Source organism: Eutrigla gurnardus (genome assembly GCF_963514095.1).
Source record: "Eutrigla gurnardus genome assembly, chromosome: 12".
NCBI classification, from domain to species: domain Eukaryota; kingdom Metazoa; phylum Chordata; class Actinopteri; order Perciformes; family Triglidae; genus Eutrigla; species Eutrigla gurnardus.
In genome coordinates this window covers 23,941,183-23,958,781 of record NC_139926.1, presented here as the reverse complement: position 1 = coordinate 23,958,781, position 17,599 = coordinate 23,941,183, and the positions used below count along the sequence as shown (strand labels likewise).

At 39.5% G+C, this 17,599-nt stretch overlaps 3 protein-coding genes and 1 pseudogene across 4 annotated transcripts in view; all 4 read left to right on the top strand.

Annotated features, from left to right (window-relative positions):
- Positions 1-1,036: 1,036 nt before the first annotated feature.
- Positions 1,037-1,975, top strand: LOC311021512 (olfactory receptor 4M1-like; the record flags this gene model as incomplete). The annotated part of the gene is made up of 1 exon (XM_084022113.1): positions 1,037-1,975. One exon carries the CDS (start codon positions 1,037-1,039, stop codon positions 1,973-1,975), a length of 939 nt encoding a protein of 312 aa, XP_083878239.1.
- A 2,113-nt stretch (positions 1,976-4,088) lies between these two features.
- LOC311021510 (olfactory receptor 8G17-like) lies at positions 4,089-7,231 on the top strand (annotated as a pseudogene). Its single transcript has 3 exons — positions 4,089-4,979; positions 7,015-7,075; positions 7,191-7,231. The product of its transcript is annotated as an olfactory receptor 8G17-like (transcript).
- Positions 7,232-9,793: 2,562 nt separating this feature from the next.
- On the top strand, positions 9,794-12,654 carry LOC311021509 (olfactory receptor 4B13-like; the record flags this gene model as incomplete). Its single annotated transcript, XM_084022111.1, has 2 exons — positions 9,794-10,696; positions 12,616-12,654. 2 exons carry the CDS (start codon positions 9,794-9,796, stop codon positions 12,652-12,654), a joined length of 942 nt encoding a protein of 313 aa, XP_083878237.1.
- A 1,206-nt stretch (positions 12,655-13,860) lies between these two features.
- The window catches only part of LOC311021508 (olfactory receptor 4B13-like), a gene marked incomplete at both ends in the record, with an annotated part of 64,856 nt that continues 61,117 nt past the window's right edge, over positions 13,861-17,599 (top strand). The window contains one exon of the mRNA XM_084022110.1: positions 13,861-14,165. Within this exon, the coding sequence (XP_083878236.1) occupies positions 13,861-14,165 (305 nt within the window). The remainder of the gene's footprint in view (positions 14,166-17,599) is intronic.

The window sequence follows — 17,599 nt, the reverse complement described above, 5'->3', positions numbered from 1 at the left end:
AGCGATGGTCAGCATTGGTCAAGATAGGGCTATCAGCCGAATGGCTTAGTACTAGCGCTATGGTACATCTTGATTATCTCGTAAATTACCCCACTAATAATGCATAGAATGTTACCAAACTTCTGCAGTAGTACACATAGGGTCTGTACTCACAAAACGAGGCATTTGAAAGTTTGTAAGTACACCAGAAGTTTATTTAAAAGAACACTTGCCTGATAGCTTCTATCCTCGGCTGCTATGCTACCGCGGCATAGACGCCACTTTCGTGTTTACCCAGCCGATGCTGTGATGCGAGTTTCACGCGAGATTGTTGACCTGATAATACAAGCATTTATAAAAATTCAGCGAAACTTTTTCATACTCTCTCGTGAAACTCGCATCACGGCATTGGCTGGGTAAACACGGAAGTAGCGTCTACGCTGCGGTAGCGTTAGTTAGCGTTAGTAGCCAAGGATAGAAGCTGTTCTTTTAAATAAACTCCTGGTGTACTTACAAGCTTTCAAATGCCTCGTTTTGCGAGTACAGACCCTATGTGTACTACTGCAGAAGTTTGGTAACATTCCATGCATTATTAGTGGGGTACTTTACAAGATAATCAAGATGTACCATTGTGCTAGTACTAAGCCATTCGGCTGATAGCCTTGTCTTGACCAATGCTGACCGTTGCTAAAAATGCTTCCGAGGGGGTATTTGGCTGGATGTCTTGGTGGAAATGACCTAGGGTGCATCTTACTCCGAACCATCACTTTAAAATAGTAGATTTTATATTCAGTGGTAAAATCTTAGGAACTTACATCCAACCACAACTTTTTATTTTCTGTATTTTATGCTTTGCCTTAACAGTAGATCTCAACATACTGGAAAAAAAGAAGAGAAAAGCTCTTTCGGGTTGTTGATTGGATTGTTTGAATTCCCAGATCATGTGTTGCCATAGTCAGAAGAGATATTAATAACGGTGAGATGAGAGAACACGCAGAGTGTTAATGAAGGAGGTTCACAACACAACAACACAGGGTCCAATGTTTTTCCATCCATGATGGATAATGTCTCTGAACTAAGATCATTTTATCTTTCAGGTTTAGATGAAACAAAGAACCACAGAGTTGCTCTCTTTTCTGTCACTTTGCTGTGTTACTGTTTTATTGTGCTGGTTAATGTTTCTCTTATTGTGACCATCATGTTGGATAAAAACCTGCATGAACCAATGTATATTCTATTGTGTATTTTCTGCATGAATGGACTTTACGGGACGGCAGGTTTCTACCCCAAGTTTCTCTGGGATCTGTTTTCTCCTGTTCATATGATCTCTTATTCTGGATGTCTTGTTCAGGCTCTAGTCATGTACTCTTTTGTCTGCAGTGATTTGTCCATTCTTGCAGTTATGGCATATGACAGATATGTGGCTATATGTCGACCCCTGGTGTATCATTCCATCATGTCAAAGCAAAGACTCTTAATATTAATCTGTTTCTCCTGGTTCACACCATTTTTCCTTTTGCTCATCAATATTATTCTGACATCTAGATTAAAGTTATGCAGCTCATTTATTGCCAGACTCTATTGTGTAAATTGGATTATTGTTAAACTTGCTTGTTTCCCAGCTGACACTATTGTTAACAACATAGTTGGATATATCACAATAATATTTTATTTTTTTCATGGTATTTTCATAGTTTGGTCCTACATGTATGTCATCAAAATGTGTGTGAATTCTATAGAAAACAGGGCAAAGTTCATGCAAACATGTGTGCCACATTTAGTTTCCTTGTTCACTTTTATATTTACGTTCCTTCTTGATAACATGCATATAAGATATGGTTCAAAAGATTTAGGTCAAACCCTAGAAAACTTTATTTCAATAGAATATCTCATCATACCTCAAATAATGAATCCTCTCATTTATGGCTTTAAATTGACCAAAATTCGGAAAAGAATTCTGCTTGTCATAACTTTTAAAATTAAATTGATTGAGTGATAAGGGAACTGTATTGCCTATTGTAATTAACAGGTTTCTTTGGTATATAAATTATTATATTTTGGAAGTTGAACTTGCACATGGAATACTTTTACATATTTACATTATCTGCCTTTAGCTCATTGTCTGGTACATTTTTCATTTCATGCATATGTCAGATAGTCCTTATGAACCAAATTATTTCCTCTTAATATATTTGCACTTTGCATGTATGGAAAACATGTAAGCAAACATGCAAACGTGTGTGCCAAATGCAAGCTCCTTACAGCCTTTGCTTATGATCATAGTTTTTGATGTTACAAATATGTAATTTGGCTCAAAGATTTCTAATCATGTTTTTCAAAACGTTTTTTCCCCAACAAATGTAAATTAACTATGCATTGCTTAGACTTAAGTTTTGTGATTGCTTACACACTTGCTGCTGAATTTTGCTGAATGTCTTTTTGCTGAAATGCATTAATTTGTAGAGATTGTTTTTTTTTCTTCTTAAGATTTAGGACGATGAATCCTCAGCCACTTTTTCTGTTAGTCATCTAAAATTCTGATAATATAAAATATGTACTTTCTCTGAGTATATTCTTTTGTTTATTTTCATTAAGTCACATGTAGCCGTGTCTAGTCAATATTGTTGAGAGTGTGTGTTGATAAGAATAAAGAAAATGCAATGCTCCTAAATCATACCATCCTCTCTGAATAAAATAAATGGAATAAAATCAGAAATATTGCATTTTGTCACGTGTCATTGACCTGCTTGTCAGATCTTCTTCCCTTTAAACAACAAATGCCCAGTGAACCTATCAAACTGGCCTCCAGATGAACGGGGAGTGTGAAACTAGTGTCTTTGGTAACTGTAACAGTCTGGAGCATCTTAACTGTTGAACAACAAAGCAAATCACAGCCAAGAAGTGAATCCTCCTGCTTCCTCCTGCCATGAACGTGGCTCTACATTTTGTTTGCTTATATCTTCTTGTCCACTGACGAAATGGTTTAATGTTGACTGTTCTACTTCCTGTTTCTATGTGTGGCATAATATACACATTAAGGGCCCTAGTTTCGTGGCGCAGTGCAGGGTGGCGCAGGGTGGCGGAGCCGGCGCAATGCAAGTTTCGACCCGCGCAGCTTTGCGCACGGTCAGTTTGGCAGTTTGGTGAACCGCCTGCGCCAAGATGGGTGTGGCGGCACAGCAGGGGGAGGCGGCACAGATTTAGCTTGGCGCAGCAGAAATTTCGTGGCAAAAAGCCTCGCCGAGACTGCGCCAAAAAAAAGCCTGCCAGCTCCAACCTGGTCTACTCTTGGCGCAAGGCGAATTACAGCTGGCGGAGTGGCAGTTTGGCTCACCGGTGCGCAGTGTGCACACGTCACCAAGACCTCACAGGCAGGTTTCCACAGTTCCAGGCACATTTAAATGCAATAAATAATCACAACAAACACTATTTAATGCAACTAATTGAATCAACACGTGAATTTATATCTATATAGATTGTCCCGTCACATCTGACGTCAGATCAAAGGCGGATGGCACGCGTAACGGAAACTCAGACTGACTGAATTAACACAGCTGAAACTTGGACCTCTCGGACCAAAACATCAGTTTCATCCTGGTAAAAGTCTGGCCATCTGGGGCTGCTGCTGCTGCTGTCTTCTGTCCAGCGCCGCCGCTAGCCATTTTGGTGCCCTAACCAGAATTCCTTTATGATGCCCCCCCTACCCGAAAAACAGTGATTTAGGGGCGCACAGGTGGCAGAGTGGTTAGAGCGCATGCCATGTATGTTACACGTACGCATATGCCGCCAACATGGTTTGAATCCCGTCTGAAGGTCTTTTGCTGCATGTCACACTTCCCTCTCTCTCTCCTGTTTTTCATAGGCTATCTATCCACTGCTAATAAAATGCTCTGCCACCCTGCACTGCGCCACGAAACTAGGGCCCTAGGTGTCAGCATACTGAACAAAAGAAGAGAAAAGCTCTTTCGGGTTGTTGATTGGATTGTTTGAATTCCCAGATCATGTGTTGCTGTAGTCAGAAAAGATATTAATAACAGTGAGATGAGAGAACACACACAGTGTTAATGAAGGAGGTCCACAACAACACAGGGACTAATGTTTTTCCATCCATGATGGATAATATCTCTGAAATAAGGTCATTTTTTCTTTCAGGTTTAAATGAAACAAAGAACCACTGAGTTGCTCTCTTCTCTCTCACTTTGCTGTGTTACTGTTTCATTGTGCTGGTTAATGTTTCTCTTATTGTGACCATCATGTTGGATAAAAACTTGCATGAACCAATGTATATTCTATTGTGTATTTTCTGCATGAATGGACTTTACGGGACGACAGGTTTCTACCCCAAGTTTCTCTGGGATCTGTTTTCTCCCGTTCATATGATCTCTTATTCTGGATGTCTTGTTCAGGCTCTAGTCATGTACTCTTTTGCCTGCAGTGATTTGTCCATTCTTGCAGTTATGGCATATGACAGATATGTGGCTATATGTCGACCCCTGGTGTATCATTCCATCATGTCAAAGCAAAGACTCTTAATATTAGTCTGTTTCTCCTGGTTGACACCGTTTTGCATTATAGGCACAAATATTATTCTGACATCTAGATTAAAGTTAGGCAGCTCATTTATTGCCAGACTTTTTTGTGTGAATTGGATTATTGTTAAACTTGCTTGTTTCCCAGCTGACACTGTTGTTAACAGCATAGTTGCTTATCTTACAATAATAATTTATGTATTTCATGGTTTATTCATAGTTTGGTCCTACATGTATGTCATTAAAATGTGTGTGAATTCTATAGAAAACAGGGCAAAGTTCATGCAAACATGTGTGCCACATTTAATCTCCTTGCTCACTTTTCTTGTGACGTTACTTTTTGATGTCTTGAATATGCGAAGTGGTTCAAACAATTTGCCTCAAATCCTTCAAAATTTCATTGCAATAGAATTTCTCATCATACCTCCGATCATTTATGGTTTGATATTGACCAAAATTAGGAACAGAATAGTGGGTTTTATAACTTTCAAAGTTAAATTACTTAGATGATAAGGAGAACTCTAAGGCCAAAAATAATGTATTTATTCACTATTGTTTGGTTTATAAATTATTGTTATTTCAAATATTAACTTTGTAGAGTGCACATTTTTTATATTAACATGATCTGCATTTATGTAATGGTCTATATTAATGTACATTTTTGTTTTATTTGTGTGCATATCTCAGATGATCTTTTTAAACCAAATGTTTTTGGATGAAAGGGCTTTGCACTTTGTATTGAATGCATTCTGGATGCTGACTTGCTGTTTGCCTCATTGCAGTTAGGAATGAATACATTACAATAACCATTTATGTATTTCATGTTGTTTTGGTCCTATTGTCATCAAAACGTCACATATAATGTCCTTGCTCACTTTTCTTGTCACTATACCTTTCGATATCATGCAAATATTATCCTGTTAAAAAGATTTGTTGTCCTTTTATGAATCGTCTCATTCATGGTTTAAAATTGACCAAAACCCTTTACTTTTGAGGTTTGCGTTACTTCATTCCAGCTCAAAGTAGCAACTCATTTTTTGAAGTTTAGGTTGTATTCGGTCTGCAGTTTAAAAAAAAAATATATATATTATGCTGTACCATAAAGAAGTTTCTGATATTATTATATTCTTATTTTATTATTATAACCTCAGTTCTATAAGCACAAGCGGAGCCCTCTATGGAACCCTATGGGGTTTACTCCCCTCCAATCATGGCATGCTGGTGTAACCAATTTTAGGAGTGTAAAAGTGAATTACAGTAAAATAAGAAGTTGAAGTAATGATAAGACCTGGACCAGAATCAGAAGAAACTAAATTCGAGAGGAGCCACTGTACTGAGCAACAATAATGAGGCAGACGCAAGAGTAACAATTGAGTAGCCACTCTTATATTTTTTACAGTGGACAAAATGATTTGTCTGGTTTGTACAGAATACAAAATATTAACCCAAACAGTAAGAAAAATAAAAAAGTAGTGTGCACACTAAAACCAAAAATGTCCGTTGGGCCCTTAAAATAAAAAAAGGAGTTGTTGCAGGTTCTATTGTTGTAGAGTTTTTGCAAGTTCACCTGATTCCAAGGTTCCTTGTGTAATGTAAGTTTATTATGTGTGTGAATGAGTGTGTACGTGGATATCTCCTCGGTGCTGATCTTTCTTCAGGGTAGTTGGCTCGCCATCTGTTACAGCAGGAAGTTGTCCTGAACCTCAGACTCTTCAGTCCTCCTAAAAAACCTGACCTGTAGACAGGGTCACACAATACATTCAACACTATCCATTCTCAGATGCATCATTAGGGATATCAGATGTCAAAAGATGCACACCATTACATCTAATTCTGACATAAATCTTCATCCCTATTCAAATCTCAAATCTCTGTCTCAGTTGTACAACGTTCAGTCTTAAGTGTATCATTTATGAGAACTAAATATTAAAGTGCTCACACATTTACCCGTTCATGTGAACAGTTTCAATAATACTTATGGTAAGTAACCATTAACATACAAAATATCATTTATCATAAACATATCAGAACCATGTGCAAATAACATAACAGTACACATTTTGAGTTAGACTCAGAGGTATTAAAGAATTGTGCTTAGTTTACTCTTACACTATAGGCCTATTCATGTCCGAGATCTGCACCAAAAATTACCCTCTAGTTGCTTTAAACTCAGTTGGAATAACATAAATGTCTTCAATAAATTGCATGGTACAAAATCAAATATTATTTTACATTCATCACATTCACAACATACCAAATTACTCTTTTTTCTCCCTTTAAATTGGCATAAGGAAATAAAACACTTCCCCTTTAATTATATTCACATCAGCATAAAATAATAAACACAATGTGCATTTGTTCAGAAGTATTTTATCCGTATTCATTTCAATTTACTGTGATAACCCTAATATCACCGCTGCTTTCTTTTAGCACACGGAAAACCAAGAGGGAAATAGCACCAGAGCAGCTAAAGAGCACATTTCTCACCGTTGCTCTGTGTATCAAGGTGGAGCACGCCGATGCCGAACTTCGTAGCAGCTCTCCGGATGAAAGGCAACAGTTAGCCTGTTAGGCACAGAGCTAGCATTAGCATGGACGACGACGGTAAGCGTCAACAAGCTCTCTTTTTCCTTTTTCACAGGTAAACTCCGTTTTTTTCTCCTGTTTTCCTCTTCTCCTTAGCAAGCAGCTGCCCTCGCTTCTCTGGCTGGGACCCGAACTAGGTACCCCACGTGGGACCATGCGAGTTGAGCGGTGCATTCGAATGCAGTAGGAAAACTGACACTTTGGCGATGCAAAACAAATAAAGATAAATAAAATAAACAGTTTCTCTTCTTTTATTGTACTCAGTTAACTGTGCGTTTCTTTTACACCTGGTTACACTGGACTGCTGGACATGCCCACTAGACATTGAGATAAGAGGAGCAGTCCAATGAGGATGTGTCTTGCTGAATATGTGCAGACCCCACAAGTCAACATACACCACTGTCTGCTATCCTGCAGTGTAGCAGTGTAGGAGCAGTGGGGCCCCCTTTGTAGAGGCCCAGCTTTGCTTATAGAACTAGTGCTAGAATATCATACCCTTCAATCTAAATCACACAGGCTCCTCTACTGGACTCTATGGGCCCTAGTTTCGTGGCGCAGCGCAGGGCGGCGCAGGGTTGCGGAGCCGGCGCAATGCAAGTTTCGACCCGCGCAGCCTTGTGCACGGTCAGTTTGGCAGTTTGGTGGATCGCCTGCGCCAAGATGGGTGTGGCGGCGCAGCAGGGGGAGGTGTCACAGATTCAGCTTGGCCTAGCGGAAGTTTCGTGGCAAAAAGCCTCCCCGAGACTGCGCTGAAAGCTCGCCAGCTCCAACCTGGTCTACTTTCGGAGCAAGGCGTAAATAAAGTCCATTCATTCAATGCGAATCACAGCTGGCGGAGTGGAAGTGTGGCTGACGGCGCGCAGTGCGCACACGTCACCGAGCCCTGCTGCGCTGCCACACCCATCTTGGCGCAGGCGATCCACCAAACTGCCAAACTGACCGTGCGCAAGGCTGCGCGGGTCGAAACTTGCATTGTGCTGGCTCCGCCACCCTGCGCAGCCCTGCGCTGCGCCACGAAACTAGGGCCCATAGTGTGAGTGATACCGGAGCAAAATTGGAGCAACATAGGGGGTGACACTCCTACTTTTTATGCCGCTCTGTCCAAAAATGTACCCATTTGCAAGCTCTGCGCACATTCTCCGCTCACATGCTCTGATGTGAGTGTTTACTTTAAATATGTGCAGATGCGTCTTGTCAGTAAGGTTGCAGTAATTTTCTCTGTGTTGCTCCCTATTGTGATAACTCTTAGAAACTACATAAAGCCATGCATGTTCGTATTAAGAAGTAACTGTGCTTCGTACAAGAAGTAACCATGCTAAGGCCAGGTTCCGCCTGGAACAACGTGAGTGCAGTCTGGCAGTGGACTGAGGAGGGGGGTAAATTGTGCTTTGGACGGTATTGGGTAACTGCGCCGAGTGTGAGTGTGCCCTTGGTCACTCTGGCCTCTTCTGGTTAAGGTTAAACCTCACAAACAGATAAACGTTCATTAAGATAAAACATTGAATTTCCTCCACAACTTCTCTGACCCAAGGCATCCCCCAGGGTTCCATGCTTGGTCCTCTCCTGTTCACCCTCTACATGCCCCCCTTGGGTAACCTCATACGTTGCCATTGTTTCCACTTTCACTGCTACGCCGAAGGTGTCCACCTCTATATCTCAACTAAAGTAATCACCACTGCCACTCATTCCATCGGAACCAACTGCCTCACTGACATTAAATCTTAGATGCAATCAAACATTATCCAACTTAACTGCACAAAACCAACATGATCATTAGTGATCCCAAATCCCTCACCAAACCACCCTTCAGACTCACCATTGACATTTCCACACTGTCTCTCTCCCCACACATCTGCTGCCTTTGAATCACTTTTGACAGTATCCTCTCCTTAGAACACCACAGAAATAAAATCACCGAAACAGCCTTTTTCCACCTGAAGAACATTTCAGTCTCCGTCCATCACTTTCTTTCCCTGTCCTAGAAACACTGATCCACAGTCAACTGTCCAATAAGGTGGATATGCCAAAGCATATTAAGACTGTAGATGTGTGCATTATATACCTAGTGGACAACCCTGAAAGTACATTTCATCTATTGACATTGGGGTTTGTTGTGTTGTGATTTTAAACGGTGATGGGTTGTAGTTTTTAAGGATGCATAGAGGTAATTTATTGTTTACATTTTTGTCCAAAGGTTTCAACGTTGAGTAGCGACTCATTTATCTATTACGAATATGGAAAGTACTGTCTTCCCTTAACTTTGAGTGCTATGGAATATAGGATGATTTTTTTGTCTGCATATATTTCAGTGCATATACTGTATGTCCTCAAATGCAATGACAATAAACTTCAAAGTGCTTGTTAAAAACACACACACTATCCTACACAGATTGAAATTAAATTGTATCTCTTGACTGTCACATAGTAGATTTTATATTCAATGGTTCTAGGAATTTACACCCAATCCGAAATTTTGTTTTAATGTATTTCATGCTTTGCTCATAGAGTATATTTCCACATACTGTAAAAAAAAAGAAGAGAAAACCTCTTTCGGGTTGTTGACTGGATTGTTTAAATTCCCCGATCATGTGTTGCTGTCGTCAGAAAAGATATTAATAAAAGTGAGATGAGAGAACACGCACAGTGTTAATGAAGGAGGTCCACAACACAACAACACAGGGTCCAATGTTTTTTCATTCATGATGGATAATATCTCTGAAATAAGATCATTTTTTCTTTCAGGTTTAAATGAAACAAAGAACCACAGAGTTGCTCTCTTCTCTCTCACTTTGCTGTGCTACTGTTTCATTGTGCTGGTTAATGTTTCTCTTATTGTGACCATCATGTTGGATAAAAACCTGCATGAACCAATGTATATTCTATTGTGTATTTTCTGCATGAATGGACTTTACGGGACGACAGGTTTCTACCCCAAGTTTCTCTGGGATCTGTTTTCTCCCGTTCATATGATCTCTTATTCTGGATGTCTTGTTCAGGCTCTAATCATGTACTCTTTTGCCTGCAGTGATTTGTCCATTCTTGCAGTCATGGCATATGACAGATATGTGGCTATATGTCGACCCCTGGTGTATCATTCCATCATGTCAAAGCAAAGACTCTCAATATTAGCCTGTTTCTCCTGGTTGACACCGTTTTGCATTATGCTCATCAATATTATTCTGACATCTAGATTAAAGTTATGCAGCTCATTTATTGCCAGACTTTATTGTGTGAATTGGATTATTGTTAAACTTGCTTGTTTCCCAGGTGACACTGTTGTTAACAACATAATTGCATATATTACAATAATCATATATATATTTCATGGTTTATTCATAGTTTGGTCCTACATGTATGTCATCAAAACGTGTGTGAATTCTAAAGAAAACAGGGCAAAGTTCATGCAAACATGTGTGCCACATTTAATCTCCTTGCTTACTTTTATTGTGACGTTACTTTTTGATGTCTTGAATATGCGAAGTGGTTCAAACAATTTGCCTCAAATCCTTCAAAATGTCATTGCAATAGAATTTCTCATCATACCTCCAATTATGAATCCTCTCATTTATGGTTTGATATTGACCAAAATTAGGAACAGAATAGTGGGTTTTATAACTTTCAAAGTAAAATTACTTAGATGATAAGGGGAACTCTAAGGCTAAAAATAATGTATTTATTCACTATTGTTTGGTTTATAAATTATTGTTATTTCATATATATACTTTGTAGAGTGCACATTTTTTATCTTAACATTATCTGCATTTATGTAATGGTCTATATTAATGTAAATTTTTGTATTATTTGCGTGCATATCTCAGATGATCTTTTTAAACCAAATGTTTTTGGATGAAAGGGCTTTGCACTTTGTATTGAATGCATTCTGGATGCTGACTTGCTGTTTGCCTCATTGCAGTTAGGAATGAATACACTACAATAACCATTTATGTATTTCATGTTATTTTGGTCCTGTTGCCATCAAAACGTCACATATAATGTCCTTGCTCACTTTTCTTGTGACGAAACCTTTTGATATTATGCAAATCTGATCCTGTTAAAATGATTTGTTGTCCTTTTATGAATCCTCTCATTCATGGTTTTAAATGGACCAAAACCCTTTACTTTTGAGGTTTGCGTTACTTCATTCCAGCTCAAAGTAGCAACTAATCTTTTGAAGTTTAGGTTTTACTCGGTCTGCAGTTTTATGGTGACTAAAAAATTATACTATGCTGCACCATAAAGAAGTTTCCGATATTATTATATTCTTATTTTATTATTATAACCTTAGTACTATAAGCACAAGCGGAGCCCTCAAAGGAACCCTATGGGGTTTACTCTCCACCAATCATGAGCATGCTGGACTGCTGGACAGGCCCAATAGACATTGAGATAAGAGGAGCAGTCCAATCAGGATGTGTCTTGCTGAATATGTGCAGACCCCACAAGTCAACATACACCACTGTCTGCTATCCTGCAGTGTAGCAGTGTAGGAGCAGTGGGGCCCCCTTTGTAGAGGCCCAGCTTTGCTTATAGAACTAGTGCTAGAATATCATACCCTTCAATCTAATTCACACAGGCTCCTCTACTGGACTCTATGGGTACACTGGATAGAGCCTGATAGATTTGCACCCTGCAGCAACATTAAATGGACCCAGCAAGGCTAAACCTGACCAGCTGGTTGTTAATGAGCACTCACACACGGCAAACCATACATTTACATTTACATTTAGAGCATTTAGCAGATTATTTTGTCCAAAGCAACTTACAATAAGTACATTTGTCAAAAGAAAGAAACCACAACATATCATTACCGATAAAGTAAGAGCTAAAAAATAGAAACAAGTGTTAGGTCCTCATCTGAGTAAAGTAGTAGCTGTTCAGCACAGTGCTATAATCAAAGCGTTATAGGTAAGAACATAGAAGTGTGTGTGGGGGGGAGGGGGGGTTGTTAGTGGGTCATGCTATGCAGAGTTGAGGTGAAGTCTGAACAGGTGAGTCTTGAGCCTTTTTCGGAAGATGGCAAGTACCGTGCCCAAGCACGTTTGACCCCCCAAAGTCCAGTTTGTTTGACGAGTGTGAGAGCTCCGTATCTTACTCAAGCACAGTACACTTCCTTGGCCCTGGTTGGAAGAGGTGTGCTGCAGCTCAGTAAAGTTGCTCATGCAGAAGCACAAGCACAGGTACACAACATGGACATGAGGTATAATCGGTAGGCCTTGCCACTCATTATAGCTCAGTGTTCGACTCAGATTGAACATACTGTTGATGACTGTGCAAGACACAGATGGATTCTTTGTTGGGCATGGGGATGCTTCAAACACATGGTGTGAGCGATACCGGAGCAAAATTGGAGCAACATAGGGGGTGCCGCTCTGTCCAAAAATGTACCCGTTAACAAGCTCTGCGCACATTCTCCACTCACATGGTCTGATGTGAGTGTTTACTTTAAATATGTGCAGATGCGTCTTGTCTGTAAGGTTGCAGTCATTTTCTCTGTGTTGCTCCCTATTGTGATAACTCTTAGAAACTACATAAAGCCATGCACGTTCGTATTAAGAAGTAACTGTGCTTCGTACAAGAAGTAACCATGCTAAGGCCAGGTTCAGCCTGGAACAAGAGTGAGTGCGCCCTTAGTCACTCTGGCCTCTTCTGGTTAAGGTCAAACCTCACCAACAGATATACGTTCATTAACATACAACAAATTTCCTCCACAACTTCTCTGACCCAAGGCATCCCCCAGGGTTCCATGCTTGGTCCTCTCCTGTTCACCCTCTACATGCCCCCCTTGGGTAACCTCATACGTTGCCATTGTCTCCATTTTAACTGCATTTTAACTTAACTGCAACAACTTAACTGCAACAAAACCAACATGAACATTCGTGATCCCAAATCCCTCACCAAACCACCCACCCTTCAGACTCACCATTGACATTTCCAGACTGTTTCTCTCCCCACACATCTGCTGCCTTTGAATCACTTTGGATAGTATCCTCTCCTTAGAACACCACAGAAATCAAATCACCGAAACTGCCTTTTTCCACCTGAAGAACATTTCAGTCTCCGTCCATCACTTTCTTTCCCTGTCCCAGAAACACTGATCCACAGTCAACTGTCCAATAAGGTGGATATGCCAAAGCATATTAAGACTGTAGAGGTGTCCATTATATACCTAGTGGACAACCCTGAAATTACAATACATCTATTCACATTGAGGTTTGTAGTGTTGTGATTTGAAACGGTGATGGGTTGTAGTTTTTAAGGATGCATAGAAGTAAATTATTGTTTACATTTTTTGTCCAAAGGTTTCAACGTCGAGTAGCGACTCATTTATCTATTACGAATATGGAAAGTACTGTCTTCTCTTAACTTTGAGTGCTATGGAATATAGGACGATTTTTTTTGTCTGCAGTGCATATACTGTTTGTCCTCAAATGCAATGACAATAAACTTGAAAGTGCTTGTACAAAACACTATCCTATACAATTTTATCTCTTGACACAGTAGATTTCATATTCAACGGTTCTAGGAATTTACACCCAATCCCAAATTTTGTTTTAATGTATTTCATGCTTTGCTCATAGAGCATATTTCCACATGCTGTAAAAAAACAAGAAGAGAAAAGCTCTTTCGTTGATTGGATTGTTTGAATTCCCAGATCATGTGTTGCTGTAGTCAGACAAGATATTAATAGCAGTGAGATGAGAGAACATGCACAGTGTTAATGAAGGAGGTCCACAACAACACAGGGACTAATGTTTTTCCATCCATGATGGATAATATCTCTGAAATAAGATCATTTTTTCTTTCAGGTTTAGATGAAACAAAGAACCACCGAGTTGCTCTCTTCTCTCTCACTTTGCTGTGCTACTGTTTCATTGTTCTGGTTAATGTTTCTCTTATTGTGACCATCATGTTGGACAAAAACCTGCATGAACCAATGTATATTCTATTGTGTATTTTCTGCATGAATGGACTTTACGGGACGACAGGTTTCTACCCCAAGTTTCTCTGGGATCTGTTTTCTCCCGTTCATATGATCTCTTATTCTGGATGTCTTGTTCAGGCTCTAATCATGTACTCTTTTGCCTGCAGTGATTTGTCCATTCTTGCAGTTATGGCATATGACAGATATGTGGCTATATGTCGACCCCTGGTGTATCATTCCATCATGTCAAAGCAAAGACTCTCAATATTAGCCTGTTTCTCCTGGTTGACACCGTTTTGCATTATGCTCATCAATATTATTCTGACATCTAGATTAAAGTTATGCAGCTCATTTATTGACAGACTTTTTTGTGTGAATTGGATTATTGTTAAACTTGCTTGTTTCCCAGCTGACACTGTTGTTAACAGCATAGTTGCTTATCTTACAATAATCATTTATGTATTTCATGGTTTATTCATAGTTTGGTCCTACATGTATGTCATCAAAATGTGTGTGAATTCTATAGAAAACAGGGCAAAGTTCATGCAAACATGTGTGCCACATTTAATCTCCTTGCTCACTTTTCTTGTGACTATACTTTTTGATGTCATGAATATGCGAGTTGGTTCAAACAATTTTCCTCAAATCCTTCAAAATTTCATTGCAATAGAATTTCTCATCATACCTCCAATTATGAATCCTCTCATTTATGGTTTGATATTGACCAAAATTCGGAACAGAATAGTGAGTGTAATAACTTTCAAAGTTAAATTACTTAGATGATAAGGGAAACTCAAACATAATGTATTTATTAAATATCATTTGTTTTATAAATTATTGTAATTTCATATACTTTGTAGAGTCCATATTTTTTAATATTAACATGATCTGCTTTCATGTAATGATCTATATTAATGTGCAGTTTTTAATCATTTGTGTGCATATCTCAGATGATCACTGTTAACCGAATTATTTTTCTTTGTACTTTGTATTGAATGCATTCTGGATGCTCACTTGCTGTTTGCCTCATTGCAGTTAGGAATGAATACACAACCATACAATACAATAACCATTTCATTTTGAGTGGTCCTATACATGTATGTAATCAAAACGTCACATTTAACCTCCTTGTTCACCTTTCTTGTGACTATACATTTCGATATTATGCGAACACGATCCGGTTCAATAAATGTGTCGTCCTACCTCCTCTTATCAATCCTCTCATTTATGATTTTAATTATTGGTTTATAAATTATTGTTATTTCATATATATACTTTGTAGAGTGCACATTTTTTTATATTAACATGATCTGCATTTATGTAATGGTCTATATTAATATACATTTTTGTATTATTTGTGTGCATATCTCAGATGATCTTTTTAAACCAAATGTTTTTGGATGAAAGGGCTTTGCACTTTTTCTATTGAATGCATTCTGGATGCTGACTTGCTGTTTGCCTCATTGCAGTTAGGAATGAATACACTACAATAACCATTTATGTATTTCATGTTATTTTGGTGTTGTCATCAAAACGTCACATATAATGTCCTTGCTCACCTTTCTTGTGACGATACCTTTCGATATTACGCAAATATGATCCTGTTAAAAAGATTTGTTGTCCTATTATGAATCCTCTCATTCATGGTTTTAAATTGACCAAAACTCTTTACTTTTGAGATTTGCGTTACTTCATTTCAGCTCAAAGTAGCAACTAATCTTTTGAAGTTTAGGTTGTATTTGGTCTGCAGTCTTGTGGTGACAAAAAATGACACTATGCTGCACCATAAAGACGTTTCCAATATTATTATATTCTTATTTTATTATTATAACCTTAGTTCTATAAGCACAAGCGGAGCCCTCAAAGGAACCCTATGGGGTTTACTCTCCTCCAATCATGAGCATGCTGGACTGCTGGACAGGCCCACTAGACATTGAGATAAGAGGAGCAGTCCAATGAGGATGTGTCTTGCTGAATATGTGCAGACCCCACAAGTCAACATACACCACTGTCTGCTATCCTGCAGTGTAGCAGTGTAGGAGCAGTGGGGCCCTCTTTGTAGAGGCCCAGCTTTGCTTATAGAACTAGTGCTAGAATATCATACCCTTCAATCTAATTCACACAGGCTCCTCTACTGGGCTCTATGGGTACAATGGATAGAGCCTGATAGATTTGCACCCTGCAGCAACATTAAATGGACCCAGCAAGGCTAAACCTGACCAGCTGGTTGTTAATCAGCACTCACACACGGCAATCCATACATTTACATTTACATTTAGAGCATTTAGCAGATTCTTTTGTCCAAAGCAACTTACAATAAGTACATTTGTCAAAAGAAAGAAACCACAACATATCATTGCCGATAAAGTAAGAGCTAAAAATTAGAAACAAGTGTTAGGTCCTCATCTGAGTAAAGTAGTAGCTGTTCAGCACAGTGCTATAATCAAAGTGTTATAGGTAAGAACATAGAAGTGTGTGTGGGGGGGAGGGGGGGTTGTTAGTGGGTCATGCTATGCAGAGTTGAGGTGAAGTCTGAACAGGTGAGTCTTGAGCCTTTTTCGGAAGATGGCAAGTACCGTGCCCAAGCACGTTTGACCCCCCCAAAGTCCAGGTTTGTTTGACGAGTGTGAGAGCTCCGTATCTTACTCAACCACGGTACAGTTCCTTGGCCCTGGTTGGAAGAGGTGTGCTGCAGCTCAGTGAAGTTGCTCATGCAGAAGCACAAGCACAGGTACACAACGTGGACATGAGGTATAATCTGTAGGCTTTGCCACTCATTATAGCTCAGTGTTCGACTCAGATTGAACATACTGTTGATGACTGTGCAAGACACAGATGGATTCTGTGTTGGGCTTGGAGATACTTCAAACACAGTGTGAGCGATACCGGAGCAAAATTGGAGCAACATAGGGGGTGACACTCCGCCTTTTTACGCCGCTCTGTCCAAAAATGTACCCGTTTGCAAGCTCTGCGCACATTCTCCACTCACATGGTCTGATGTGAGTGTTCACTTTAAATATGTGCAGATGTGTCTTGTCAGTAAGGTTGCAGTCATTTTATCTGTGTTGCTCCCTATTGTGATGACTCTTAGAAACTACGTAAAGCCATGCATGTTCGTATTAAGAAGTAACTGTGCTTCGTACAAGAAGTAACCATGCTAAGGCCAGGTTCAGCCTGGAACAACGTCAGTACAGTCTGGCAGTGGACCGAGGAGGGGAGTAAATTGTGCTTTGGACGGTATGGGGTAACTGGGCTGAGAGTGAGTGTGCCCTTCGTCACTCTGGCCTCTTCTGGTTAAGGTCAAACCTCACCAACAGATATACGTTCATTAAGATAAAGAAAATAATTTCCTCCACAACTTATCTGACCCAAGGCATCCCCCAGGGTTCCATGCTTGGTCCTCTCCTGTTCACCCTCTACATGCCCCCCTTGTTGACATTGTCTCCAATTTCACTGCTACGCCGAAGGCGTCCACCTCTATATCTCAACTAAAGCAATCACCACTGCCACTGATTCCACCCGAACCAACTACCTCACTGACATTAAATCTTAGATGCAATCAAACATTATCCAACTTAACTGC